This window comes from Bufo gargarizans, chromosome 9 (genome assembly GCF_014858855.1).
Source record: "Bufo gargarizans isolate SCDJY-AF-19 chromosome 9, ASM1485885v1, whole genome shotgun sequence".
NCBI classification, from domain to species: Eukaryota; Metazoa; Chordata; class Amphibia; order Anura; family Bufonidae; genus Bufo; species Bufo gargarizans.
This window is the reverse complement of record NC_058088.1, coordinates 41,593,348-41,620,857: the sequence shown is the minus strand read 5'-3', so window position 1 is coordinate 41,620,857 and position 27,510 is coordinate 41,593,348. Positions and strand designations below refer to the sequence as shown.

Here is a 27,510-nt window from a genome sequence, read left to right as displayed (position 1 = left end):
TAACGCAGGGTATGAGGTGGGTAGCTGTAGAGATAACGCAGGGTATGAGGTGGGAGGCGCATTATACAGGGCGCTCTCCTCACAGTCTCCGCCAGTGTACAGACAGGACTGCGCATGCGCGGGACACTGCTGCTCTTCTCGCAGGGGCTTTGCTCTGCTGATTGTCCTGGGCCTGAGCTCTCCGGGGCCTCGGCCTCACACACGGCAGGAGCTGGGGGTGGGGGGAGCAGGGAAGCGGCCGACCACTTGTCTCCTTCACTACCAGCATGGAGCACCGAGCTCCCACCGGCGGCCTCCCCGCTTTCATTCAGGCCTAAAGCGGGAATGAGCCATTGAGGGGGCGAGGGATCCGCACATCCACCCCCGGGAGATCTGGGGGAGCAGCGCTGACATCATGGCTCAGGAGAAGATGGAGCTGGACGTGGTGGAGATCCCTGGGGATGGAAGCCTGAGGAGATCCAACAGCGCCCCCCATATCAACGGGCTCAGGTGAGGGCAGCAGGGGTGCGGGGTGGACGTGGTCGGGGGGGGCGCAGTGCAGGGTCTGAGGGGGGTTGTATTGGGGACTCTTACATTACAAGTGCTATGGCAGCCATGGCACATACTGTAGGCAGTGCACTGCAACCTTCGGCTCTCCAGCTGTTGCAAAACTACAACTCCCAGCATGCCCTGACAGTCTGTGGCAATGGTGGGTGTTATAGTTTTGCAGTAGCTGGAGAACCACAGCTTGGCGTACACTGCCTTCATTATGTGCTTAATTCTAATAGTGGATGGTGGGGGTTGTAGTTTTGCAGCAGCTGGAGAGCCACAGGTTGAAGTACACTGCTTACAGTATGTGCTTCATTCTAATAGTGGATGGTGGGGGTTGTAGTTTTGCTACGGGGGGAGGGGGGGCATGAAATGGAGACCACTGCTGTAAGGAATACCTGAACCTATCATCAATATTGGATCATTTATATGCCCTTAAGTGTATTTTTTTCAATCCTCCTACAAATTGGTGCCCGCTAGAGGCCTGAATCAGGACGGGTGCAACTTTGTAAAATGCCCCTCTTCCTGCTGTTGGCATTTCTGCCCATCGGAGAGCATTGGCGGGAAGAGCCCTGTGATAAGCTCTGTGGTTGGTGCAAGAATCAGGGGGAATATTGGAGGGTCGTCCTATATTATCATTGGCGCTAAACCTTATGAAATCTGACAATATCCATCACGTGTGTGTGTATATGTGTATATATATATATATATATATATATATATATATATACACACACACCCACCCGTTGTGGCATCAGAGATGATGGGCACAGATACTTTCTAATCAGTAGCCACATTGAAGGGCAGTGCAGTCAGCGTGTCTCCGGCCTGATAGCAGAGGATAGTACACTGCACAGAACATGTATAATGCACACACATGATATACCGCGCACTGATAAGACGTGTGTTTTCCCTCAGTGATCACTCTCAGGTGTTTCAGCCGTACGGATCCAGAGCGCGCAGGAACAGCACTACTGTAGTCAATCGCCAGAGTCTGGTAAGCTAACCCTATTGCAGAGTACTCACCTGGCCGAAAATCGTGGATCTGAAAAATATGGCTGCCTTCTGTGTGCATCCCCCAATTTTCGTGGACCCACTTTAAATTTTTTATAAATTCTTGTCCGTAAAATGGACAAGAATAGGACGGGTTCTATAATTTGTGGCCACGAGATGCAGACGGATTTGCCCCCACTGTATGAGAACAGAGTGGTGGCTGGAGGACCTGGCATTCGCTGCCTGATTGATTGTGCTGCCATTTGAAGCCAGTGCCATAAATATAGTATGGTGCAGGCTTTTGAGCCCTGGACTGCCCTCTGTAAGGGCCCATTCACACAACCGTATATTTTGAGTCCACATCCGTTTCGCAATTTTGCGCAACGGATAAGGGTCCATTCATTTTAATGGGGCTGCAAAAGATGTGGACAGCACAGTACTTCCCTTCCGTGTCCCTGGAAAAAAAAAAAAGAACTTGTCCTCTTCTTGCCCACTTTTTGTGGAACGCACACAGGCGATATCCTTATTTTGCCGTATTTTTGTCATCTGAATGAGTCCTAACTTTATGTCGAGCAGTTCTTAAAGGGGTTATCTGAGATTTTTATATTGGTGACCTATCCTCAGGGTAGGTCACCAATATCAGATTAGCAGTGGTTCTGACTCCCGACAACCCCACCGATCAGATGGTTGAAGAAGCTCTAGTGAGCGTCACATTCATTGGTCACAAGGACTTTGTGCATCTCAGTCCTATTCAAGAGAATGGGGCTGAGCTGCAATACCAAGCACTGCCACTATCCACTGGATAGCGCTGTGGGTGGCAAGCTGCAAGAAGACCACAGTACTCTGGTAATCAACCAGCTGTTCGGCAGGGGTGCCTGGAGTCAAACCCCCCCCCCCCCCTTCAATCTGCTATTGGTGACCTATCGTGAGACAGTTACTGTAGCGCTGCTCCCATTCACTTCAGTGGAAGCATTGCAGCACTAACCTGTGCATCTGGTGCCTATTTCTGCCGCTGGAGCTACATCTGGAAAGCTGATCTGCAAGGCGTAGTACCTCTGCCGATCCAAGTTTACACACAAACATATTTTCATTCTGTTTCTGCTCTGTTCTTTTGTGGAACTTATACAGAACCATTCATTTCAATGGGTTCGCAAAAAAAACGGAAGGTACTCCGTGTGCATTCTGTTTCCGTTCTGCAAACAAATGTAACATGTCCTATTATTGTCCACATTACAGACAAGGGCCAGCTGTTCCTTTCCGTAAAATACGGAATACACATGGATGTCATCCGTATTTTTTGCAGACTGCAAAATACATACGGTCGTGTGCAAGAGGCTTTATTAAGAGGCACAGGCATTTATAGTGTCAGTGCGCCAGAAACTGAAACTTACTCCATCTAGGAGCTGTATATATTCCAGTTATAATTTATGCCAGAAAACTGACTTAAATTGTCATAAATGTGTTGGCCTGCCCCCTTCCACTAAGCTCAGTGTTTTGGACACTTTTTTGCACCTTTCGCGACAGTTTAGTGAAAGAGGTATAACTGTGAGGAGTCTAAATATGCGCCAGATTTATTAACCTAGTGCAATTTTGCGGAATGAGTGCGGACCCGTCCATATCAATGGGGCAATCTTGCGGACAAGAATATGGGAATGCACAAGGCTGGTGCTGGTGTTTTGCAGATCTGCAATTTGCGGACCGCAGAACATGGCAGCACCCTAATGATGTATAGTAGCCAACCCAGAAGGTTCCAGTTTTATCGTACGGCATGCTCCACTATAGATTCTGCCTGTCTGGCCTAGTTTTAGAAAAGTAATATTAAATCTCCCCCAATTCTGGATTTACTACAGATTTCTTCCAGTGCAATAGGAGAATCCAGCCGCATAACCTGCATGTAACAATGATATGTGCTTGGACTAGAACAGTGGTGACTGACGGCAGGAGCAGCAACACACCGGCCCAGATTTACTAATGTGCCTGCGCCCCAAATCTGTCCAAAAAGTGGCGCACATTGACACAAATAGGGTTTCTACACTTTATTCCTGACTTTCTGCAAGGGAAGTGTTGAGGCCTAAGATGTGCCATTTTGCAACCTAAGGCGACATGCACACAAACATGTGCTGGCCGGGCCCGTGCATGGGCACTAACTGTAGGGCCGCCGCATGCACAAGCGTTCCCATTCACTACTTTTTTGCAGTGCAGAGGCACAGAGAGAACCCCACTGAAGCACTCCGTAGTGCTTCCATGGGGTTCTGAGCCTCCGTTCCGCACTGACCTTCCGGATTGCGGACCCATTCAAGTGAATAGGTCCACATGCGGGGTGCACACGGCCGGTGCCCGTGTATTGTGAACCTGCTGTTTGTGGGCCGCAAAACGGGCACGGGTAACAGCCATGTGCATGAGCCCGAATTCTGGCAAATATACTTTTTTTGCAGTGTAAGACAAGCTATATAGGTAGAGGAAAGGTCCATCCCTGCAGCCCATTTATCATCCAGTCTGTGCCCCTGTGATAAATCTGGTGCAGGTTAGACAACCCCTTTAAGTTTACGCCACCGAGATAAGATGAGGACTGTAGATACGTCAGCCGCATATTTTTAATGGAGACTATTTACAGAGTTGCTTTTTTTTAATTTTTTTATTTAAGAAACTTGGTTTCAAATTTGGATATGCCATTTGTCATATCTGTTTGCAGATCCCATCATCCTCTCCTATCCGTATACCGAGCAGCAGATTGTATCAACTTAAAAGGGTAAGAAATAGTACAAATATGAGAACTGTTCACATTAATCTATGAACAAGCTTCCAAAAACTGCGTTTCGTTGTGTTCACTTTATAAGTAATGTGACAACCTTTCATATTTAGGAACGAGAGAATAATTGTCACCGTTAAAGGGATTTTCCAGGGTTTTATAATAATGGCCTATCCATATCAGAGCTGTGGGCATCCTGACTCCTGGCACCCCCCATTTTTCAGTGACACTGGTACAGGAACTACATAGCTCTGTTCATTGTTTAGTGGACAGAGCTGGTTTTTGCAGCGCTGCTCCCATTGACTTGACGCAGTGGACAGAGGTATGTAGTACCAGCTTGGTCAGGGATTTTTGAAGGGGGTTTGCTTGGATTTTCGGCCACCATTTTAAATGCGCATCCAGGATGGATAGGAGGTGACTGCTCCCACACCTTGAGGGATCTTTGCCCTCTTTGTGGAGAATGGTGTGGAAAGCTTCTAGCATTTCTTAAAGGTTTCCACCCAAAAGCAGCGAGCTGCCAAATGCTCAAAAACGAGGGATTAGAATCTCTAAAAGTTTCTTGCAGTAGATTAACCCCTTAAGGACCCATGACGTACATGTACGTAATCTCTGGCCGTGACTTAAAGGGTTTCTACCACTTGGATTTCACATAATTAGGTGTCGGACACTAGCGCTCCGCTAGTGTCTGCTCTGCCAAACTATCCTGCTATAATAGCTTTTGGGGCAGCCGTTTACCTAAAAAAAAAAAAAGAACTTTTATTAATATGCTAATGACCCTCTAGGTGCTATGGGGGCGTCATTAGCACCTAGAGGATCGGTCTACCTTCTCAAGAAGCCGCCGCTCAGCGCCTCCCTCCAGCCCGCCCATCTGCTTCGGAATGCATCAAACGGACGACTTCACGAGCATGCGCCGTGCGCGGCTGTATTCGGCGCATGCGCAGTGAATGTCCGACCGCTTCCCTGCTCAGACATCTCCACTGCGCCTGCGCCGATGACGTCATCGGCGCAGGCGCAGTGGAGATGTCTGAGCAGGGAAGCGGTCGGACATTCACTGCGCATGCGCCGAATACAGCCGCGCACGGCGCATGCGCGTGAAGTCGTCCGTTTGATGCATTCCGAAGCAGATGGGCGGGCTGGAGGGAGGCGCTGAGCGGCGGCTTCTTGAGAAGGTAGACCGATCCTCTAGGTGCTAATGACGCCCCCATAGCACCTAGAGGGTCATTAGCATATTAATAAAAGTTCTTTTTTTAGGTAAACGGCTGCCCCAAAAGCTATTATAGCAGGATAGTTTGGCAGAGCAGACACTAGCGGAGCGCTAGTGTCTGACACCTAATTATGTGAAATCCAAGTGGTAGAAACCCTTTAAGGACCAGAGAAAAATTGTAAAAAAAAAAAAAAAAGGGAAAAATAAAAGTACACATATTGGCTATCGCCGCGTCCATATTGACCGGCCCTATAAAACTATCACATGACCTAACCCCTCAGATGAACACTGTCAAAAAAATAAAATAAAAACTGTGCTAAATAAACAATTTTTTGGTAACCTTACATCACTAAAAGTGCAACACCAAGTAATCAAAAAGGCGTATACCCCCCAAAATAGTACCAATCTGTCACCTCATCCCGCAAAAAATGACCCCCTACCTAAGACAGTCACCCAAAAAAAACAATAACTGTGGCTCAGAATATGGAGATTCTAAAACATTTTTTTTTTGTTTGTTTAAAAAAATGCTGTTATTGTGTAAAACTTAAGTAAAAAAAAAAAAAAAAGTATACGTATTAGGTATTGTTGCGTTCGTAACAACCTGCTCTATAATAATACCACATGACCTAACCCCTCAGGTGATCACAATAAAAAATAAAAACGGTGTCAAAAAAGTCATTTAAAAAAAAAAATTTTTGTCACCTTACATCACAAAAAGTGTAATAGCAAGTGATCAAAAATGCATATGTCCCAAAATAGTGCCAATCAACCCGTCATCTCATCCCGCAAAAATGATACCCTACCTAAAACAATCGCCCCCAAAAATGAAAAAACTATGGTTCTCAGACTATGGAGACACTAAAACATGATTTTTTTTTTTTCTTTATTATTATTTTTGTTTAAAAAATCAGTGTGTAAAAGTTATATAAATAAAAAAAAAGTAGACATATTAGGTATCGCCGCGTCCGTTATAGCTTGCTCTATAAAAATATCACATGACCTAACCCCTCAGGTGAATACCATAAAAGAATAAAAACTGTCTCAAAAAAACAATTTGTTTGTCACCTTGCATCACAAAAAGTGTAATAGCAAGTGATCAAAAAGTTACAGGCACCCCAAAATAGTAACAATCAAACTGTCATCTTATCCTGTAAATATGATACCCTACACAAGACAGTCGCCCCAAAAAAAAAGTCATATTTGGTATTGTCGCGTCTCTAACAACCTGCTCTATAAAAATACCACATGATCTAACCTGTCAGATGAACATTAGAAATAACAAAAAATAAAAACAGTGCCAAAACAGTTACCTTGCCTCACAAAAAGTGTAATATAGAGCAACCAAAAATCATGTACCCTAAAATAGTACTAACAAAACTGACACCTTATCCCATAGTTTCCAAAATGGGGTCACTTTTTGGCTTTCCAAAAACCATATGGCGTTCCTTTCCTTCTGTGCAATGCCATGTGCCCGTACAGCAGTTTACGACCACATATAAGAATCAGGGCAATAAATATTGAGTTTTTTGGGCTTTCAACCCTTGCTTTGTTAGTAGCAAAAAATTTATTTAAAAAAGTGCCCAAAAAGTGAAATTCTGAAATTTCATCTCTATTTTCCATTAATTCTTGTGGAACACCTAAAGGGTCAACGATGTTTGTAAAAGTCAGTTTTGAATAACTTGAGGGGTGTAGTTTCTAAAATGGGCGGTTCCTATTATGTAAGCCTCACAAAGTGACTTCAGTCCTGAACTGGTCCTTTCTGAAAAAATTTCAAGATTTGCTTCTAAACTTCTAAGCCTTCTAACGTCCCCAAAAAATAAAATGGCATTCACAAAATGATCCAAACATGTAGTAGACATATGGGAAATGTAAAGTATTAACTATTTTTGGAGGTATTGCTATCTATTATAAAAGTAGAGAAATTGAAACTTGCTAATTTTCCTACATTTTTGGTAAATTTGGTATTTTTTTTTAAGTTATAACCACATAGAGTGACAAATGTCAGATTTGCAAAAAATTGCTAGGTCCTTAAGGGGTTAAAGGCCACCCATTTGGGCCTTAGCTTTAGCCAGTTGGGATAGGAGATACACATGAATATTTCAATCACCTTTCTCATGAATAAGGTGTGTGTGCTAATTGGGAGGGAGATGTATTGATTTATGAAATGGTGCGTCGAGACTGTACATCTCAACGCCAGGCCAATAATGAGCGCAGACTGACTATTTTGAAAGTTGATTGGGGCTCGTTTAAGGCCACCTGCACATGTTGCAGAATACATGTGTTTTTTCTTTCTCGCCTATGACAACACCCCTGGAGAGACCGCCTCCTCAGGACAGGAACCAGAACCGCCTTTTAAAGGAGGGATCATTCCCTCTATCTCCAGTTCTGTTTCCTGTTCTAAGAGGCAGGAGGGAATCTGATCCGCCAATAGAAGATTAGGAAAAGAGCTGCGGGGGCCCCGACTATTGTAAATAGTGTGTGGAGGGTTACCCCGTGCGGCATAAGCCTCCCCTGGGAGCCACTGCAGAAGTCTGGGCTCCCTTCTCTATCCTTACCCATTCTGTCCTCCTTCCTGGTTCCTGAGAGGGCTTGTCCTTCTGGGGCTCCTGCGAACCTCTGCGGCCAAAATAGTGCCAATCAAACTCATCCCGCAGTCATCTCATCCCGCAAAAATGATACGCTACCTAAGACGATCGCCTAAAAAACTGAAAAAACTATGGTTCTCAGACTATGGAGACACTAAAACATGATTTTTATATTTTTTTGTTTAAAAAATATCATTGTGTAAAACTTACCTAATATTTCTACTTTTTATTTTATTTATGTATCACCGCATCCGTAATAACCTGTTCTATAAAAATATCACATGACCTTACCCTTCTGTCCTCCTTCCCGGTTCCTGAGAGGGCTTGTCCTTCTGGGGCTCCTCCGAACCTCTGCGGCCATGTTCGGCCGCCGGCTCGCGCAATGAAATTGCTACCGGGTTGCCGTGGTGGGAGGAAGCTGATGCTGCAGACCGGAAAGGGAGGAATGCCGGCTAGCGCTCGTCGAGGAGAAAAGCCCAGGCTCACCGCCATGCTGGGTGAAACAAACGAGGCAGTTCCTCCATTAGGCTGGTGTGTGCCGTATGAAACATGGAGCAGACTCAGCGTGTTGAACCCACTGAGACCACCAATGATACATCGGTACCAGGGTGGGGTAAGAGGGGTTATACCGCAGCATGAAATTTTTATCTTATGTGCTCATGGGGTCATTTCTTGTTGCTTAGGCTTCAAAGGAGTCTTCTAGGAAGACCACCAGAGTAAAAGAGAAGGGATGTGGTGTGTGTGTGTGTAAGAATAAACTTTCTTCTGCCTGGGCAAAGCCCCTATGTCAAGGGTGTATCAGCAAGTTAATGGAGGAAGCCCAGTCTTTTATGGGCAGTATTAAACCGATAATATGTGAAGGGGTCAGAGAGTCGGTTAGCGGTTTGATAAAGCACCGTCCTAGTACTACTGCTGCCGGTACTAAGGACTCCCCCCTCCAGTGACAGTGATATACTTTCCGGTTTGGAGGAAGGAGGAGAATGGAGGTAATCTGAAGAGTCTTCTGAGGATGAGCACTACTTCAGATGACCCACTAAACCCAGGAGGTCAAATCAATATTCCAATAGTCTGCTGACTATAATTCCTGTTTCTGGTCTTATATTAAAATATAACTTTTATTTTCCTTTTATTAAATACTATATTTAACATACAAAAAACTAAAAAACACACTCTTTAAAATGTATATGGAGGGCTTGGACCTGTGGGCTCAGTATTCGTATTAGCTGAATAATCAGAGGGACATTCTCTCATAGATATCATAGACTTCTCTGTATTTAATTGTGTAATGACACTTCAGTGCCTGTAGGTGTCACCCCGACACCAGGCATACGCCGTACTTGGTAATAGTGTTACGTCCGCAACTATGTATCTATTGTGTCCCTCACTGATTACACAGTTACTATATTGATTCCGTCTTATTAATCTGGCCCTCACACAGGTTCGGCATCTGCAGATCGCCTCTCCCTAGTCCATCCTCAGCCCTACCATCCTTGTTAAAATATTACAGACACAGCTCCCCCAACATGTTTCACCGCAAATGTAAAAAACTTAGGCCCAGTACTTTGAAGGTCCAGGTTTCTGCCTTATTCTGAGGACGAGGCCGCAGGGAGACCATTATTTTATGTGGAGAATACCAAATGCCTAGTAAAGGCGGTTAGGGTTACTATGGGGTTGAAGGAGCAGAACCCACGCACAATTTCAGGGAATTGGATGCAATCCGAATAGCCTTACTACAGCGTCTCCTGGTTATCAGAGGCAGGAATGTAAGGGTCTATTCAGATAACACGACAGCAGAGGCCTATATCAACCGGCAGGGAGGTACAAGGGCTCGGGGCCTAATGTCTCTCACTCAGCAGATTTTCAGCCTAGCAGAAGCTTCTCTATTATCCCTTTCTGCAGTACATCTAAGGGGTTCATAGAATGTAAAAGCAGACTTGCTCAGTCGTCATTAACTATACCAGGGAGAGTGGTCCCTAGATCAGGGTGTTTTCAATCAAGTAGCAGATTGAGATAGATCTCTTTGCCACCAGGGCGAACAAGAAAGTAGAGGTCTTTTCTCTTTCACCGGAGGAGCATCAGAGAGCAGTGGATGCACTGGCCCAATCCTGGAGGCGGGGTCTTCTGTATGACTTTACCCCGCTAAAATTGCTACCCAGGGTCCTCAAAAAGATCAGAGAGGAGGAAGCCACAGTAATAGTTATGGCTCCCCTTTGGCCAAGAAGAGTGTGGTTTTCCTGGCTCCGCAAAATGTTGATAGCAACACCGTGGGTGTTTCCAGAATCACAGGAGCTTCTGTCCCAGGGACCAGACCAGACGTGAAGAATCTACACCTGACTGCCTGTTTTTTGAGCGGGAGATTTTGAAGAAAAAAGGTCTCTCTACGCTCTCTGTTGGCCAGTCGGAAGAAGGTCACCTCTAAGATCTACCTTAGAATTTGGAGGACCTTTTTTCAGATCCGCCAAAAAAACCTGTGGACGTGCTGGAAGCTCCTGACATCCCACTCGTTTTAGATTTCCTACAAGAGGGATGGAACAAAAAACTTAGGCCCAGTACTTTGAAGGTCCAGGTTTCTGCCTTAAGTGCCCTATTTGAGTTTAAATTAGCAGAACGTCCTTGGGTTAAGAGGTTTATACAGCAGTATCCAAGTTATCCCCGGTCTATAAAAGTAAAATTCCTCCCTGAGATTTAAATTGTGTGCTCTCCTCTCTCACTTCAGACCCCTTTGAGCCTATTGATAAAATCTCCCTAAAGTTGCTCTCCCTTATGCTTGCTTTCCTTCTGGCAATTACTTCGGCTAGAAGAGTTAGTGAGATCTTTGCTCTCTCGGTTGACCCTCCCTATTTGTTAATCCTGGAGGATCGGGTTGTAATTTCTCCTGATCCTTCTTTTTTTTTACCAAAAGTCTCTTCACGTTTTTATCATTCTCAGGAGATGGTGTTACCTTCCTTCCGTGCTTCCCCTAAAAATTAAAAAGGAATCTGAGTACCACTGTCTAGATGTTAGGAGATTAATTTTGCAGTATTTTCAGGTCACTCGGCCTTGGAGATCCTTCTCTTATGCTGGTTTTGTTTCAGGGAGCAAGAAAGGTTCTGCAGCCTCTTCTCCCACTATTGCTAGGTTGATTTAGACAGGCCATTTCCTTAGGTTACTCTTCTAAGGAAGTTGTTTGATTCTGGAAGATGTAATATCTGCTCTGTTTTGTCAGCGCTGCAGAATAGAGAAGGACGTTGGGATTTCATTTGCTACATGCAAATCAACAGAAACCATAATTTCATGCTTGAAGGTTCCCACTCCTATTTAAAGAGTAACTCTGCTCTTCTTTATAAAGAATGACATCCTCTCGTAAATTGTTTGCTTTATTTGTAGAAAATGCAAGTGGCACAGTACTTTATTTTGTAACTTTTTTTTTTTTTTTTTACATCATCGGAATTAATTTTTGATCCAGATTTTAATTGATAGAGGGGTTTTTACATTGACGGCCTCAGGATAGGTCATCAGTATGTGATCGTTTGGGATTACGACTCCTGAAGCCTCCACCGATTAGCTGTTTGAAGAGGCCCCTGTGCTCCGGTAAGCGCTGCGGCCTCCTTACAACATACCAAGCACAGTGCCGTACATTGTATGAGACTGGGCCGTGCGTAGGCCATATGACCAATGAATGTCACCTCACAGGCATACAAAGAGGTCATGGCGCTCACCAGAGCACTGTTGCCTCTTCAAGCAATTGATTGGCAGAGGTGCTGGCAGTTGGACCCCCATTGATCAAATATTGATGACCTCTCCTGAAGATAGGTCATTCGTATTAAAATCCTGGAAAACCCCTTTAAGCAGGTTATAATCGTAGTATACAATTGCTGAGCTCTAACACCGCGAGGAACTATTTCATGAATTATTCCATGCAGTGGATATAAACTATGTAGACAGCTTTGCTCACATATACTGATTAATTGGTCATATAAGTAAATTGCCATGACTGCTTTTTTTGAGAATTTTTTTTTTTTTTTATTTGAAGGAGGAAGGTGTGGACTTAATGAATCGTGAGACGGCACGTGAGCGGTGAGTATACCCATTATATGTTGTGCATGCCTACCAACCTATAAGTGGTTAATTCCCTCCGATACCCCTTTCCTACTTGACTGGTCACATACGATAAACTTGACTACAAGGGGTCTGCCTGCTGAGTGATCCGTCTGTATGGACTTCACCCATCTTAAAGGCGTTGTCTCACTTTAGCAAGTGGCATTTATCATGTAGAGAGAGACTTAATACAAGTCACAAACTAATGTATTGTTATTGTCCATATTGCCCCCTTTGACTGGATTAATTTTACCATCACATTATACACTGCTCGTTTCAGTATTATTTTAATTTATTTTTTAGGGAGATCCAGACTGCGATGCAGATGAGCCTGTCTTGGGAGGAGAGCTTCAGCCTGGTAGGATGACTTTTATTAACTTGAAGATCTATGAATTATTTATTTTTTGTTTATAGGGTATATTCAGGATCTATCTGGTATTACAGCTCAGCCTCATTTAGGGTTGAGGGATATACCGGTGTCCACGATATACCACGGTATTAAGAAACGGTGATATCACCGTTTCCTAATAACTGTGGTGTTTAAATTACGTCATTGGAGTGGTCACATGTGTCCTGACCGCTTCTAAAATGTCCACGTCCTGCTGTCTGCATACATTACGTGTCAGTTCCCGCAGCGGCCACCTCCTCCTCACTCCTACTTCCCCATGACCGCGCCCACCGACGTCTGGAAATGCCGCACACACAAGCCAGGCGGCACCCGAGCTCTGACAGGGAGCTGCGATCAGCGGCAGTTAACCCCTCAGGTACCGCACCTGAAGGGTTAGCTGTCGCTGATCGCAGCTCCCTGTCATAGAGGTCGGGTGCCGGCTATTTGATTCCAGCACCCACCTCCTGTGTTTGTATAAACAGGTCAGTTATCTTCATTGGTGGCGCAGTGGCCACAGCCCCTCCCCTCCTCCTCCCGTCTCTCTTCTTATTGGTGGCGGCAGCACGGGGGAGGGAGAGACTCCTTCTCCACTGCGCTGCTGAGAAGAACATCAGCGGCTGGGCAGAGAACTATCTTCTCCGGTGCCCCGCCGCTGTATTCAACTGCAGGTCTGCAGCGGCTGGTCTAGTCGCAAATGAAGACGAGACTAAAAAGTCTTGTCGACATTTGTAAATTCTAAGTCGCATTGGCGACCATTTCGGTCGCCATTTGGAGCCCTGACTTTGGTCCCAGCTCCATACAGTTTAATGTGTTTGTGGCCCCATGCAGTATAATGTCTCCTTGTGGCCCCCCATGCAGTACAGTGTCACCTTGTGTCCCCCATGCAGTATAATGTCTCCATGTGGCCCCCAAGTGTTGTTCTTTCTTCTAAATGGGTATTTATCGTGATATATATCGTTATCGCAATACTTTTCTTAATATCATTATCGTGGGAATATTTTTGATATCGCCTAACTCTAGCACCATTCAAGTTAATGGGCCTGAGCTACAATGCCAGACATATAATATGAAAAAGAATAATGAATATATACAATAATATTATCTACGTTTTCCAAATAGCAGGCACTCAACATCTGGTTATATAGAGTAATCGATAAACATTATTTCATTTATTATTAAAAAAAGTTAAAAAACGACCCTAAAACAAAATCTCTGCAGATAAAAATTTCTACAAATAAAGTAATGTGCAATTAAGAGTCATCTTCGTTCACTAAGATTAAATAATCATTTGCTATTGTTTGGAAATATATGGATTTATAATCTATGGTAGCAAAATTTGCTAGTGGCTTCCATAGTTAGTTATGGTGTTGATTGATGTTATTCCTTTTGTATGTTGCTTTTATTTTTGGTAACAATTTGTATCAGTGGTTAATAGTAACCTCCAGTAGTTGTCAATAGCAACAATAACATCAATGGTTGGTAGCAGCGGTTGTCAATAGCAGCAATAGTCCATAGTAACAATGGTCAATAATAGAGATTACTACCAGTTGCAGAGTTCAGTTATTCGTACCAACAATTGAAAACAGCGGTAATGGAGGCTATAGTGTCCGTGGTATTTGATGGTAATAGCTTGTGGCCGCATCGGAAATGGCACAGCTCAACAGTATGGAATTCAGTCCATCTTAAAACTGCTTAATTTTACTCTAGATACTTGCCAGGAATTTGTTTGACAGCAGTGTTGGGTACATTAGTGAGGCACACTCGTGCGTTTAATACTCGCTGTTTACTTGTTTTGTAGCGTTACACTGGTTAAGGTGGTGTCCCACTCGATATTTAGTGTACTCGCCCCCCTTGATCACGGTGTCTGTGTTGTCACGCCTGTTTGGTATCTGAATGTACGCTTGTGTTTGTTCTTGCTACAGCTCGGCGTCTCGCGTGATGACCGTAGTTCTCGCTTGAAATCCCGCGGGATTCAAAAGTTGCTGTGATATTGGTTGACAGCGGGAATTCGACTAACAAACGCAGTTAGTTATATCACTGCCAGTAATGTCCGAAAGCTTTCATCTCTATTTTGCGATATTTGTGTGGGTGTTCCGAAATGTCTGCTAAATGCGTTTTGAGGTTCAGACCTCTTCCTCAGTAGCCATATCTGAAACCCCACAAAATCAGTCCTTGTATAGCTTTTATCTGTTACTTGGAAAACCTGGAGCCAATTGTGGGTTGTTCCAAAAACCTGGAAAAGTGATTAGATAGTTAAAACATAAATAAGATTAAAATCAAATAACAATATATAATAAATATAGAAAAACATTGGTAATTAATATAGCTTAGTATAAATTTTCGATAATTTTGCTACCATTGATTGGAAATATACGGATTTATAAACAATAGCCAATGATTATTTAATCTTGGTGAACGAAGATTACTGTTAATTGCACGTTATTTTATTTGTAGAAACTTTTATCTGAATAATTTTATTTTAGGGTTGTTTTTACCTTTTTAAATAATAAATTATATAAATTTATATATTACCCGCTCTATATTGATTACTCTATATAACCAGATGGTGAGTGCCTGCTATTTGGAAAACGTAGATAATATTATTTTATGATTGGGTGAAATCCCTACTGAGCAAGAGCACCCGTCCTTTGCTACATAGAGAGTGAGCCACTATATTCTTATAACTATACAATATTATACTGAGCATCATAGGAAGACACCAGCATTGTTTGCCCTTCCTTTTTATATGTGTTTACATTCGTGACAATGGTTTAGCGCGACTATAAAATACTGGGAGATTTTGGTTTGTTGCTTAGTTTGTACAATTAGAAAAGTCACTTGTTTCAATTAAGTTCAATTTCAGTTAAATGTGAGTGTTATGTTCCAGATGTGAGTTGGTAACTTATTTTTCTTTTTCTTTTACAGAGTGATAATGATCTTGATAAATTGGATAAATATTCTTCCCCAAAGCGCATTGATTTTGTTCCAGTGTCACCAGCTCCCTCACCCACCAGAGGAATTGGGAAGGTATTGTAGCTATTTGTTTGCCTTTGATGTCTAACTTAAAGGGGTTGTCCCACAAAAATATTCTAGTTTTAAAACCAGCACCTGGATCTGAATACTTTTGTAATTGCATGTAATCACAAATTTAGCATAGCCACTGAGTTATTCAATGAAATGTATCCGTATTGCGCCACCCGCAGTTCGTTTTTTTTTTTTCTTTATTTCTTTGACCTGCTCACTGACATGGCCGCACATGCTCAGTTTCATCCTTCAACTGCCTCCTGGGCTGTGATAGGGAGTACATGGAGAAGAAAGAGTTGAACGGCACTCCTCGGTGTGCGTAGCGAGGTGCTCTGTGGTATACAAAGTCGCACGCCACTCTGTTTTTGCTGTTACAGAAAAATACTTATTTTTATTGCCTTATTGTATCCATCCCCTAAAAAGTGGAGCCACTGGCCAACAATAGACCTTGATCACGGCCGAAGTCATATTGCTAAGAAGTGAAATTTGATTGCGTTCATGGACACTCCCCTGGGCTACTGCAGAAGAGACACTCCCCTGGGCTACTGCAGAAGAGACACTCCCCTGGGCTACTGCAGAAGAGACACTCCCCTGGGCTACTGCAGAAGAGACACTCCCCTGGGCTACTGCAGAAGAGACACTCCCCTGGGCTACTGCAGAAGAGACACTCCCCTGGGCTACTGCAGAAGAGACACTCCCCTGGGCTACTGCAGAAGAGACACTCCCCTGGGCTACTGCAGAAGAGACACTCCCCTGGGCTACTGCAGAAGAGACACTCCCCTGGGCTACTGCAGAAGAGACACTCCCCTGGGCTACTGCAGAAGAGACACTCCCCTGGGCTACTGCAGAAGAGACACTCCCCTGGGCTACTGCAGAAGAGACACTCCCCTGGGCTACTGCAGAAGAGACACTCCCCTGGGCTACTGCAGAAGAGACACTCCCCTGGGCTACTGCAGAAGAGACACTCCCCTGGGCTACTGCAGAAGAGACACTCCCCTGGGCTACTGCAGAAGAGACACTCCCCTGGGCTACTGCAGAAGAGACACTCCCCTGGGCTACTGCAGAAGAGACACTCCCCTGGGCTACTGCAGAAGAGACACTCCCCTGGGCTACTGCAGAAGAGACACTCCCCTGGGCTACTGCAGAAGAGACACTCCCCTGGGCTACTGCAGAAGAGACACTCCCCTGGGCTACTGCAGAAGAGACACTCCCCTGGGCTACTGCAGAAGAGACACTCCCCTGGGCTACTGCAGAAGAGACACTCCCCTGGGCTACTGCAGAAGAGACACTCCCCTGGGCTACTGCAGAAGAGACACTCCCCTGGGCTACTGCAGAAGAGACACTCCCCTGGGCTACTGCAGAAGAGACACTCCCCTGGGCTACTGCAGAAGAGACACTCCCCTGGGCTGTCAGCTTGATATAAGTCTAGCAGAGCAATGAATGAGGAGATCTCTGGATCCATGTGAGCTGCAGGGCTGGTTCTATCTTTGTTAGAAAGATATTGTCATGTCCTATATGATGTCTGATTTTCATTTTTTATATTAGTAATGGGATAACCCCTTTAAATGTCTGAATGCTTGCTTTCTTTTGGGCCTCGTGCACACAGCCATTGCTGGTTTGTGGTCCGAAAAATACAGATACCGGCCATGTGTGTCTTGTACTTTTCATTGGTCCCTATTATAGAAATGCCTATTCTTGTCTGCAAAACGGACTAGAATAATAAAGGTTTGATAATTTGTGGAACAGCTGCACGGATGCGGACAGCACGTTAATGACATCCATATGTTGTCTTCATTATTTGTGGCCCCATGTAAATGAATGGGACTCGCATGCGTTCAGCCAAAAAAAGGCGGATCAGATGCAGATCCAAAATACAGTTGTGTGCATGAGGTCCTAATATTGGAAATTCATTTGCCTGACAGGTTGGTTGGTACCATGTGATTTAGTTTGCCTTTGTGCATGTTGAGGTCCAGTTCGTGTGTTCCTTTTTTCGTAGCTCACACATCCTCTATACATGCAATATAATACCAAGGAGTTGTCAGGGCTGCCAGCTTTTCAGTACATGCTGAGTGGTAGTATATTACTCCTACATTAAAGTAATATTTCCTATTAATAATTTTTTTCCCCTAATGTTTTTATGCACTTATCATTCCAAACCTGTTATCTTCCTATGTGTTACATGTGGCCTGTAAGTGTAATCGTATGCAGTTTAGGTCTGGAAAGTGTCTGATTTTCCTTTTCACCGACAGCAATGCTTTTCTCCATCTCTGCAAATGTTTGTGAGCAGTAACGGCTTGCCTCCGAGCCCTATCCCCAGCCCTACCAGACGATTCACCACGTAAGTATGATATATATTACAGGTTGTTAATGTGACAGCAACTAGGGGGTTTATTAACTGCATTTGGGTTTAGATAGTATCTGGCTGCGGGGGCATGTGTACTGCTTTGTTTAGGGCTTGCTGTAATGCTGGCCCAATTGTCAGGGACAAACATGGTGCGAATCGCTCGTTCATCAGGTGAAACTGTTGTTGGTTCAGGCAAGTAAATTATCACTTCTGGGCAGCAGATAGCAATAGCGATCCCTCGTTCTCATACTGTGGAGGAGTTGCTGCATGTAAATACAGAGCTTAGCCCCTACTGAATAAGTAGTCAGTTGTCAGGAAGGAACGCTTCCTTCCTGATAATCGGCTGCTCTTCTGGCCGTGTAAACCCATCATAAGGCCTGAGATTAAAGGGGTTGTCTCATCATGGGCAATGGGGGCATATCGCCGCTGGGACCCTCACCTATATAGAGAACGGAGCCCCGCAAGGTAGTGGCTGGAGGATTCCGGTCCAGCCACCACCAAGCTGGCTCCCCATAGAAGTGAATGGGAGCGTACCGCGCATGCGCGGCCCCCGCTACCATTGTTTCTATGGGGCAGATGGAAAAAGCCGAGCAATTAGACAACCCCTTTAAGGCCTCTTGCACACAACTGTATGTATTTTACGGATCCACAAAAAATACAGTTGACATCCGTGTGCATTCCGTATTTTGCAGAACAGAACAGCTAGCCTCTAAAAGAACAGTACTATCCTTGTCCGTGATGCGGACAATAATAGAACATGTTCTATTTTTTTGTGGAACGGAAATACAGACATAAGGAAACGGAATGCACACGGAGTAACTTCTGTTGTTTTTTTTTTGCGGACCCGTTGAAATTAATGGTTACATTTGTGTGCAAGAGGCCTAATATGGCTCTTTAAGGGTTCCAAGGAAGTACATTCCATCTTCCACTTCTGACACATCTTTATAATGGGGCAGTAAATGCACAGTTTTTATACAGCTTGGACATGAAGCAGATCATACTGTACAGCACTCAGAGTGCACAATATAGTTGGGATTAGAATTAAGCAAACAATATATTGTAAATCCGAGATACTATGGTGGCCAGGAGTTTCCAGATATTTATCCTTCTACTAAATGGAAGCCAGAAATAAAACACATTTAGGGTACGGCTACACAACAACATTTGTGTAGTGCGACAAAAGGGTACAACTATTGCGACATGCTGTGACTCGACAGTCACACACAAATCCAATTTGGATGGATTTTTGTGCGACTGTTGTGTCGCAGCATGTCGGATGTCACAGTGTGACACCATAGACTATCATTACAAAAAATGTTGCACGACTATTTGTCACAGTAATGTTGCGCAACATTTTTTGTAATGACAAGTCAACGTGTAGCCTTAGCCTTTAAATGTCCATTAATGTATAGCACGCCATGCTGGCATGCACTCTGTTTACAAATCTGTACAGTATAGTGCTGTCCATGTCACTAAAGGGGTTTTCCCTTTGTAATTACATCAGTTGATAATTGATGGCCTATGCTCAGGATAGCCCATCAGTATTATTCACCGATCAGTGCCACTGGCACAGTAAACTAAACTATATAGTGGATGGAGCCGGAGGCATGTGGTTCTGTCTAGTGGCCATGCTTGATACTGCAGCTCCGCTCCCATTCAAATGAATGGGAGCTGAGCTGCAATATCCCGGCTCCAGAAACTACACAGTGGGCAGAGCCTTATGTCCACTATGGTGTATCCAGCGGGTGCCTGAATTGGCTGGTTAATGAGGGTGTTAAACCCCTAACAATCTGATATTGATGACCTAGCCTGACAATAGGCCAATAATATCTTAGTACCTGAAAACTTAGTTTTCAGCTTTCTTTAAAACAAAAGTAAACCCGCCATTTGTTCCAATATGAATTTGTTTTAAGGGAGAGATCCCATGTACAGATTCCAGTTTTAGGCACAACTTCCCTTCTGTTTCTCGGGGCCAGCACAGCTTCCCTTCCACTGGCCATACATATCAGAATGGTTACTCTGATGATGAGATCTGGTGCCCGGAGATGGTCCTCTGTTCTTCATGATTGTTTGGCTGTGCCAATAGGTCATGTTTACTTTGTTATAGACTGTGGTAGGTTAGGTATATTTTTACCTATTTTTGTATCTCACTAATTATACCTTTTTGTGTTTTTCACAAATAAAAGTTTGCATGTTCTTCTCTCTAGCAGAAGGAGTCAGAGTCCTAATTGTATCCGTCCAAGTGTTCTTGGCCCCATAAAGAGGAAAGGTACATTGCCGCATTTCAGAGGTGTCTGTGTGATTGTGTCCACCATAGACTGTATGATGTTTGCATGACAGATGTTACTCCTGTGCTCCATGCCGTGGTACATCAGAGTATCGAAGTCATGCTAGAGGAAGTTCAAAGGGAGTTGTCAGGGCTGCCAGTTGTCAAGTACAGACTGAGTGGTAGTATATTACTCCTACACTACTGTCATTTTATAGGAGAATGTGTAGACTTAGGCCTTGTTAAAATTTTTCACTGGTGTGTGCTGGCCATATTTTCCATAGACAGCACACATATCTATTGATTTGAATGTGTCTGTTCACACATCAGTATTTACAAAAATAAAATCAAAAATACGGAGACATGCACTACTTTGGTCTGTGATGTGGACCAAACATGCCCATTGTAGTCTATGGGTCCATGAAAAAATACGGACACAACACGGGGGGCGTCCGTGTTTGGTCCATTTTTCACTGACCACTAATAGGAGATTCTCTCGAAATTAACTTTCAACTGAGCAGTGTCTGTGGAATACAGATGACACACCGAGGTAAAAAAAACTGCAAAATACGGATACCATACGCGTGATGTCCACATCTGTATATCCGTTCTGCAAAAGATAGAACACGTCCTATTCTTGCCAGCAAATGTGGACCACGGACCCATCGAAGTCAGTAGATCCGCAGTGTGGACGTCACATGGACAATATCCGTGTTTTGTGCATCCACTTTTTGCGCACAGCAAAATCCATACCATCGTGTGAACGCACTGTGCAGCTGAATCTAAGATTATTCCTAAGGCCAAATGCACACGGCCGAAAGCGGTCTGACGCCGTGTGCTCCTGCTCTGAACAGGAATCCAACCCGGCATACCACAGACTGCTCTCGGCCGTGGAACATTCGGCCTTACTAGGATAAATTCTTATATGGCACATTTGTTGCTGAATTTTTTGGGACTTAAAATCTATTCTTTACATCTCAATTGTATCTACTGCATGGGTGAACTTCTGCAAGCTTTAGGCCTTTTTCACACCACCGTATGGCTTTTTCAGTGTTTTGCAGTCCATTTTTTACGGATCCGTTCCGTTTTTTGTTTCCATTTCTGTTCTGTTTTTCTGTATGGCAAAGAAAAAATTGGGCTGGGAATAACATTTTCAATAGATGGTTCCGCAAAAACGGAACGCATACGGAATACGTTCGGATGCATTTCCGTATGTGTTCATTTTTTTTTGCGGACCCATTGACTTGAATGGAGCCACGGAATGTGATTTGCGGGCAATAATAGGACATGTTCCATCTTTCAACAGAACGGAAATACGGAGTACATTACATTTTTTATTTTTTTTGCGGAACCATTGAAATGAATGGTTCCGTATACGGACCGTATACCGAACACAAACTGCACGTAAACGGGAAAAAAAATCGGTTGTTTAAAAGAGGCCTTATACAGATTAATGTGACAGTTGCTGAAATATCAGCAGCAAATTGACAGAGTATAAGTATACCCCAGCAGTTAGGCTACATGCACAAAAAAAAATAAAAATGATGACGTCCGTATGGCATCCGTTTTTTGTGTGTGGAACCATTGTAATAATGCCTATCCTTGTCTGCATACTAGAAAAAAAATAGGACATGCCCAGTTATTATTTTTTTTTTTGCGGAGCTGCGGAACGGACATACTGATGCAGACAGCACACAGTGTGCTGTCCGCATTTTTTGAGGACCCATTGAAATGAATGGGTCTGCATCTTATCTGCAAAAAAAACGGAACGGAAACAAACAACGTTCGTGTGCATGTAGCCTTAGGCCTTGTGCACACGACCGTTGTTTCATTCCGTGTCCGTTTTTCGTGATTTTTAGCGGACTCATTGAATTTCAATGGGTCCGTTGAAAACTCGGCTAATGCACAGTTTTTCATCCGCTTCCGTGATCCGTGGTTTCAGTCCGTGAAAAAAATAGAACCAGTCCTATTTTTTTCACGGAAAACAGTTCGCGGACCCAATGTCCGTGAAAAAATGAGGAGGCACACAAGATTGTCATCCGCGTCCGTTTTTTTCCTATCATTTGCATGGCAAACGTCAATTAGAGTTTTTTTTTTTTTTTACTTTCCTTCATGTCTGGAGATCCTCCAAAAATAAAGGAAGACACACGGAAACAAAATTGGACACGGAACAACGGAACTCCTTTTTGCGGACCGCAAACCGCAAAAAAAAAAATACTGTTGTGTGCATTAGGCCTTATTCTAAGAACCTGAATGTGGGGCAGGAACTTCCTCACCAAAGGAAATGGCATTTATGATGTAGAAAAAGTTAATACAAGGCACTTAGTAATGTATTGTGATTTGTCCATATTGCCTCCTTTGCTGGCTGGATTCATTTTTACATCACATTATACATGGTTTATCCAGGGGTTACAACCACCCTGCAATCCATCCTTGGAGGTCGTGCGTGCACACTATAGGAAAAGGTACTGGACTATAAGCCTTTTCCTATTGTGTGCAAGCATGGCCACCCCTGCTGGATTTGGTGGTGGTTGTAACCATGGAAACGAGCAGTGTATAATGTATGTTAATGGATACTTGGGGCAGCCTGTCTTCCAAATATTGGATTTACCTAGGAAATAAAATGCTGATTGTTAATCAATTCTTGTTGTGTTTTCCTTACCATTGTTCCCTCTTATTTTTTTTTTTCTACCAGGTGAAATGGAAATAGAAAGTCAACCAAAGAGACTGTTTCAAGGAACAACGAACATGCTTTCTCCTGACGTCACTCATCTGTCCGATTTTAGTTGGTAGGTATCACCAATACAGTTTTGTACGGCGCTGCAGAATGGGTTGGCATTATGGAGATTGCACTTGCATCTAATGCTTTTTTCCCCACTGTGAACTATATAATTTCTTAAGTGCATGCTCCCTCGCCCTCGGGCTGAGTAACCTAAGCTTGTTTTTGGAATATAGATGGCAATTGGAACACCGAAAGAGATGCACAAAATCATCTCTGTAAAATACAAAATCTTGGTGCTGGAAGACTTTATAAAATGTATATAATTTGTAATTCACTGGATATAGAAGTGTCACAACCGTGAAACATAACCCGTTCTAGAAGTTCTTCCTTTTTCCACTAATTTCAGTGCTGCCTACTGTGAGAATCGAAGGTGTATTACGATGTTATCTAGATCAGGTTATATTCCTGTATTATAAAGGGTTTGTCTTATAAAGACCACCCCGTTCATATTCCCACTGGGGCTAATGCATGGTAATAGGGAGGGATCCCCAGTTTGGGTCTCTGTCTGAGCTATATATTAAACAGCTGGTTAGTCATTTGGAAGCTTAAAGTGGTTGTCTCCACGTGTTTAATACTGGTGACCTATCGTCAAGGTAGGTCATCAGTGACAGGATATGGACCCCCACCTATCTGACACTGATCGACCACAGCGGTCCCTTCCTAGACTATTGACCTCATGTTCATCGGTCACATGGCCTTGGCACAGCTCAGTCCAATTGAATGGGGCTAAGCTGCAATACTAATCACCGCCACTATCCATTGGATGGTGCTGTGCTCCGTAAGCTGTGAGGACAGCTGATCAGCAGGGGTGCCAGGGTCACATACTGATGGCCTATGCTCTCGAAAAACCCTTTTAAATTTCTCCAGCAATGACAACTGATCACCAAGAGTTAGAGAAGGCAGACAGTTGAATAATTGATTGTTCATCTGCCTTCTCTGTGAATATATAATTTTTATTTTTATTTTATTTTTTTACAGTATGTATTTCCATCATTTTGTCTTTTATGGTGACTCAACCAGAAAAAGCTTTAAAACATTTTTTATTTTATTTTTGCAGCTTTTCCTCGGACCTTGACAGCAGCAGCAGCATCGGCTCCTCGTCTGACTCTGCAGCTAAGGAAAGCTGTGTGACCGACTCCCCCGCCGCCTGTTCCAACTCCTGCTCGTCATTCATATCACTGGACGATCTGTCACCCAAGTGAAGTGACAATAGGCCAGGCCACAGTGTCCCTGACCCTTTATATTTAAAGACTGTGGGAGAAAGTAACCCTGTGTAATTTTTTTCTTACGTTATTTTTGTATTTGTATATTTTCTAATCTTCCCTCCAGCCTGAAGGACTCTCAAACAATGGAGTGGAAGGGTTGTAACTTGTGTACAGAAGGCTATGTACAGTACAATGCCGTTTGCTGCTTGTTCCAGGTATTTAGCAAAAGGCTAAATTTATTGCTCTGTTTTTATTTATTGTTTTCTGAAGAAATTCTATAATTGCAGATGGAGAATGTTATTTAATTTAGATATTGCCATTAAATGTGGCCATCTTTAACAGAGGGAATCACAAAAAACCTCCAGTATGTTGTCCTAGGGCAGTTTTTGCACAGTTTGTTGGTAATCCATTGCCTTACTTCCCTATCCATATACCTCGATTGTCTCCTGGTCTCTTCCTTGCGTTATTAGTAATTTCTTAGTATTTATATTGATTGTACACAGTCAAAGAAGCATTTTTAATAGGTTGACTAATGGTTCAACCCATAAAATGTCTGCTTCCAGTGTGCGTGGGGTGCAGGTTAGTTTATATATTACCAATTAAGTTAAGTCCAGTTCCATATAGTAGTTTGTACAATCCGCTTATGCATTGTATAGGTTACAACAGGTTTAGGGCTCATTCAGCTCATTCACATCACTGTATTTGTGTCCGCATCCGTTCCATTGATTTTTTTTTTTATTGTTCACCATGTGCTGTCTGCATCCGTACTTCCGTTCTGTGTCCCCGCAAAAAAGATAGAGCATGTCCTATTCTTGTCTGCAAAATGCAGAACGCACGTGGCCGGTATCTGTGTTTTGTGGATTGCATGAGCCCTTACAGAGAGGAAGAGGGTGCTCCTCATTTCATGAAATTCTGTTGGTGCAGGAGAGACACTACGTTGCTAAAAAAAAAATAGGCCTCGTTTATTCACATTGTCCAACAGGAAAATTGTTCTTGTTGCCCATAGCAGCCAGCCACAGGAAAGCTTTTGTTTTTCCACAGTAATATAATAAATGCAAAATGGGCTTTGATTGGTTGCTATGAGCCAGCTTTTCTTTTTATACTTTATGTGCTACACTATGGAAAACTACTGTTAAAGGGGTTGTCCCATCTGTCATTCTCACCTGCTTTACCCTGCCGCAACTCGCAGCTTCCTGTACTTTGTGTGGGAGGTACCGTCCACTTTGACGGGCCAGACAAGCAACGTTTTGCTGACGCCACTTCTCTATAAGCGCACACCCGATGCAGTTTACAGCTAACATGTCTATTTGCAGCAGCTGCTTGCACTCTGCATTGCTTTACCGAACAGCTCTTGGGCTACTGCACATGCCCAGGAGCTGTTCCATAGATTACTATTACAATGCTGAGCAGTGGACGGTTTGAGAGGCCGCCCATGTGCAAATACGCATGCTCCCGTGGTCCTGGCCAGCACAGGCAGCAGTGGCCCGAACCCCTGACAAAAAGCAATAGACAAAAGGAAAGGGAAATTAAATTAGAAATAGGGAGTTATAGAGGCCATGGTGAAAATAACACTGATAGGGTGAGTTTATTGTCAGACGAAGGCCTATTGTATGGCTTTTTCAGTGTTTTGCGGTCCGCAAAAAACACAAATGACATTCGTGTGCATTCTGTTTTTTACGGAACATCTGGCCTCTAATAGAACAGTACTTTCCTTTGTCCGTTATGCGGACAATAATAGGACATGTTCTATCTTTGAACGGAAATACGGAATGCATACAGAGTACATTCTGGTTTTTTTTTTGCGGACCCATTGAAATGAATGGTTCCGTATACGGAACGCAAAAGACTAAGTGGAAAAAAAACCTGTTTGTGTGCATGGGGCCTAAAAGGAACAGAATAAAAGCAATTTATCGAGATAGCACCCTTTTAATTCCCCAGAACTTGAATAGCACTGAGCTGCACAAAGCCTGTTTCATACCTGCATTTAAGCAGATCCGGCAGGCAGTTCTGGATGGATCTGTTACTGTGCTGCTGGAATTTATTTATTAGGTGGCACTTTTTTATTTATTTATTTTTTTGCCTTTCTGGCTTTTCGAAAAATGAGCGTTCTGAAACTCTTGGTGTTTTTTCAGGCGTTTTGACATCCCTTTCTCTATGATGGGATGAAGAAAATGGTAGCCACACTGCATGCGAAAAAAAGGTCAGACAAATTGCCACAAAACAACAAAGGAAAAACCTGCAGGTGGCCAAAAAAATGCAAGGGGTTCTTCTGGGGACTTGCCACCAAATTTATGTGTAGGGAATATTACCACCACCTGGGGCACGTTAATAAATAAGACTAAATCTAAGGGGTATCCTCTACAGTAAAGCACAGGTCCATATTTGTTACTTTAGTTCATATGCTTGCCAATGTAAATTATTTGTGCCAAATTCTAAAAAGTAAAATTACCGTTAACCCTGTATTGTGGTTCTCGTACCCTTTATAGGCCATGTGTGATAAGATGTGCCAGTAAAGATGGGAAAGACAGACATATTGGACCAAGCTGTTCTATAAAGCTGCACGCGTTTCATTCTGCAGGAGCCACAGATCTCCCAGGAGGTTATTTTGTAGGACTTTGTTAGTATGTAATTTCCACAGTAACGCTGTATATAACTCTCGGATTTAGGATGGCCACTATCGACTTTTTTTTTTTTCTTGTTGTGTTGCTTGGGTACCTGTTGTGTAATTTTGATGGGGTCAGAAAAATCTCAGTATATATAATGCCTGCAAATTATTTTTTTCCTGTTGTCACGTTACTACTACAAAGTAAGATTTGTACTTTTGTCATCTGTGTACCTTTTAGGAAATGTGTTTTTATGAAAGCTGCTTAGTACATAGGAACTGCACAATAGTAAGGATTAACCTGTAGTATATTTCCGTTGATTGTCTTGCCACAGTGATGGCCTCGGTCTTTGATGGCGTGTTGCAGAGTAGAATGTTAAGGTTTTCTGCAACATCCCTATAGTGATGGAGCTATGTAAAACAAAAAGTAGTGTTTTCAGAAGTTAAAGGGAGTTCTCCAGGAATTAAGAAACTGAAAATACTTAAATATTACTTTATTATAAATACATTCCCAAATACCTTTCATTAGTTATAATGGCTTGTTTTGGCTAGGGAGCAATCATTAGAAGAAATAATATGGCCGCCGTCCTATTAGTGCACACAAAACCTGTCCTAATCGCACAGGAGGACACGTTACTGCAGAACACTGAGGTAAAGGGCTGCCTCATTCTCCTCTCTGCTCTGCTTGTCAGGGATTATGGTCCTGAATACAGGTGATAAGATCTTCAGCTGAATCTCTGTAGGAATGGAGTTCATGAGAAGA

The 27,510-nt window shown here is 43.4% G+C and overlaps 1 protein-coding gene and 2 non-coding genes across 8 annotated transcripts; all 3 read left to right on the top strand.

The window, feature by feature from the left end:
- The first annotated feature begins 76 nt into the window (after window positions 1-76).
- LOC122946386 (PABIR family member 2-like) lies at window positions 77-27,278 on the top strand. 6 transcript variants are annotated; one of them, XR_006391239.1, is made up of 11 exons: window positions 77-489; window positions 1,447-1,525; window positions 4,214-4,270; window positions 12,072-12,115; window positions 12,440-12,494; window positions 15,450-15,551; window positions 17,798-17,886; window positions 20,103-20,161; window positions 22,854-22,947; window positions 23,998-24,360; window positions 26,632-27,277. XR_006391239.1 is itself a non-coding variant. In XM_044305977.1 (10 exons), exons 1-10 carry the CDS (start codon window positions 395-397, stop codon window positions 24,140-24,142), a joined length of 822 nt encoding a protein of 273 aa, XP_044161912.1. In that variant the 5' UTR covers window positions 79-394; the 3' UTR covers window positions 24,143-25,867. The 6 variants fall into 6 exon arrangements, 1 of the variants encoding a protein (XP_044161912.1); XR_006391237.1 differs by having other exon boundaries at window positions 79-489; window positions 20,100-20,161; window positions 26,632-27,276; XR_006391241.1 differs by lacking the exon at window positions 4,214-4,270.
- Window positions 17,504-17,642, top strand: LOC122919998. The gene has a single exon (XR_006386875.1). It is a non-coding gene; the product is annotated as a small nucleolar RNA U109 (small nucleolar RNA).
- Window positions 20,222-20,362, top strand: LOC122920000. Its single transcript, XR_006386877.1, has one exon. It is a non-coding gene; the product is annotated as a small nucleolar RNA U109 (small nucleolar RNA).
- Window positions 27,279-27,510: the final 232 nt, after the last annotated feature.

Excerpts from the sequence above, each read along its gene's own strand:
- LOC122946386 (XM_044305977.1), top strand. The coding sequence starts at position 395 with ATGGCTCAGGAGAAGATGGAGCTGGACGTGGTGGAGATCCCTGGGGAT. Across the intron at positions 12,116-12,439 it reads CGTGAGACGGCACGTGAGCG|GGAGATCCAGACTGCGATGC; the intron begins GTGAGTATACCC and ends TTTATTTTTTAG. Across the intron at positions 20,162-22,853 it reads TGGCCCCATAAAGAGGAAAG|GTGAAATGGAAATAGAAAGT; the intron begins GTACATTGCCGC and ends TTTTTCTACCAG.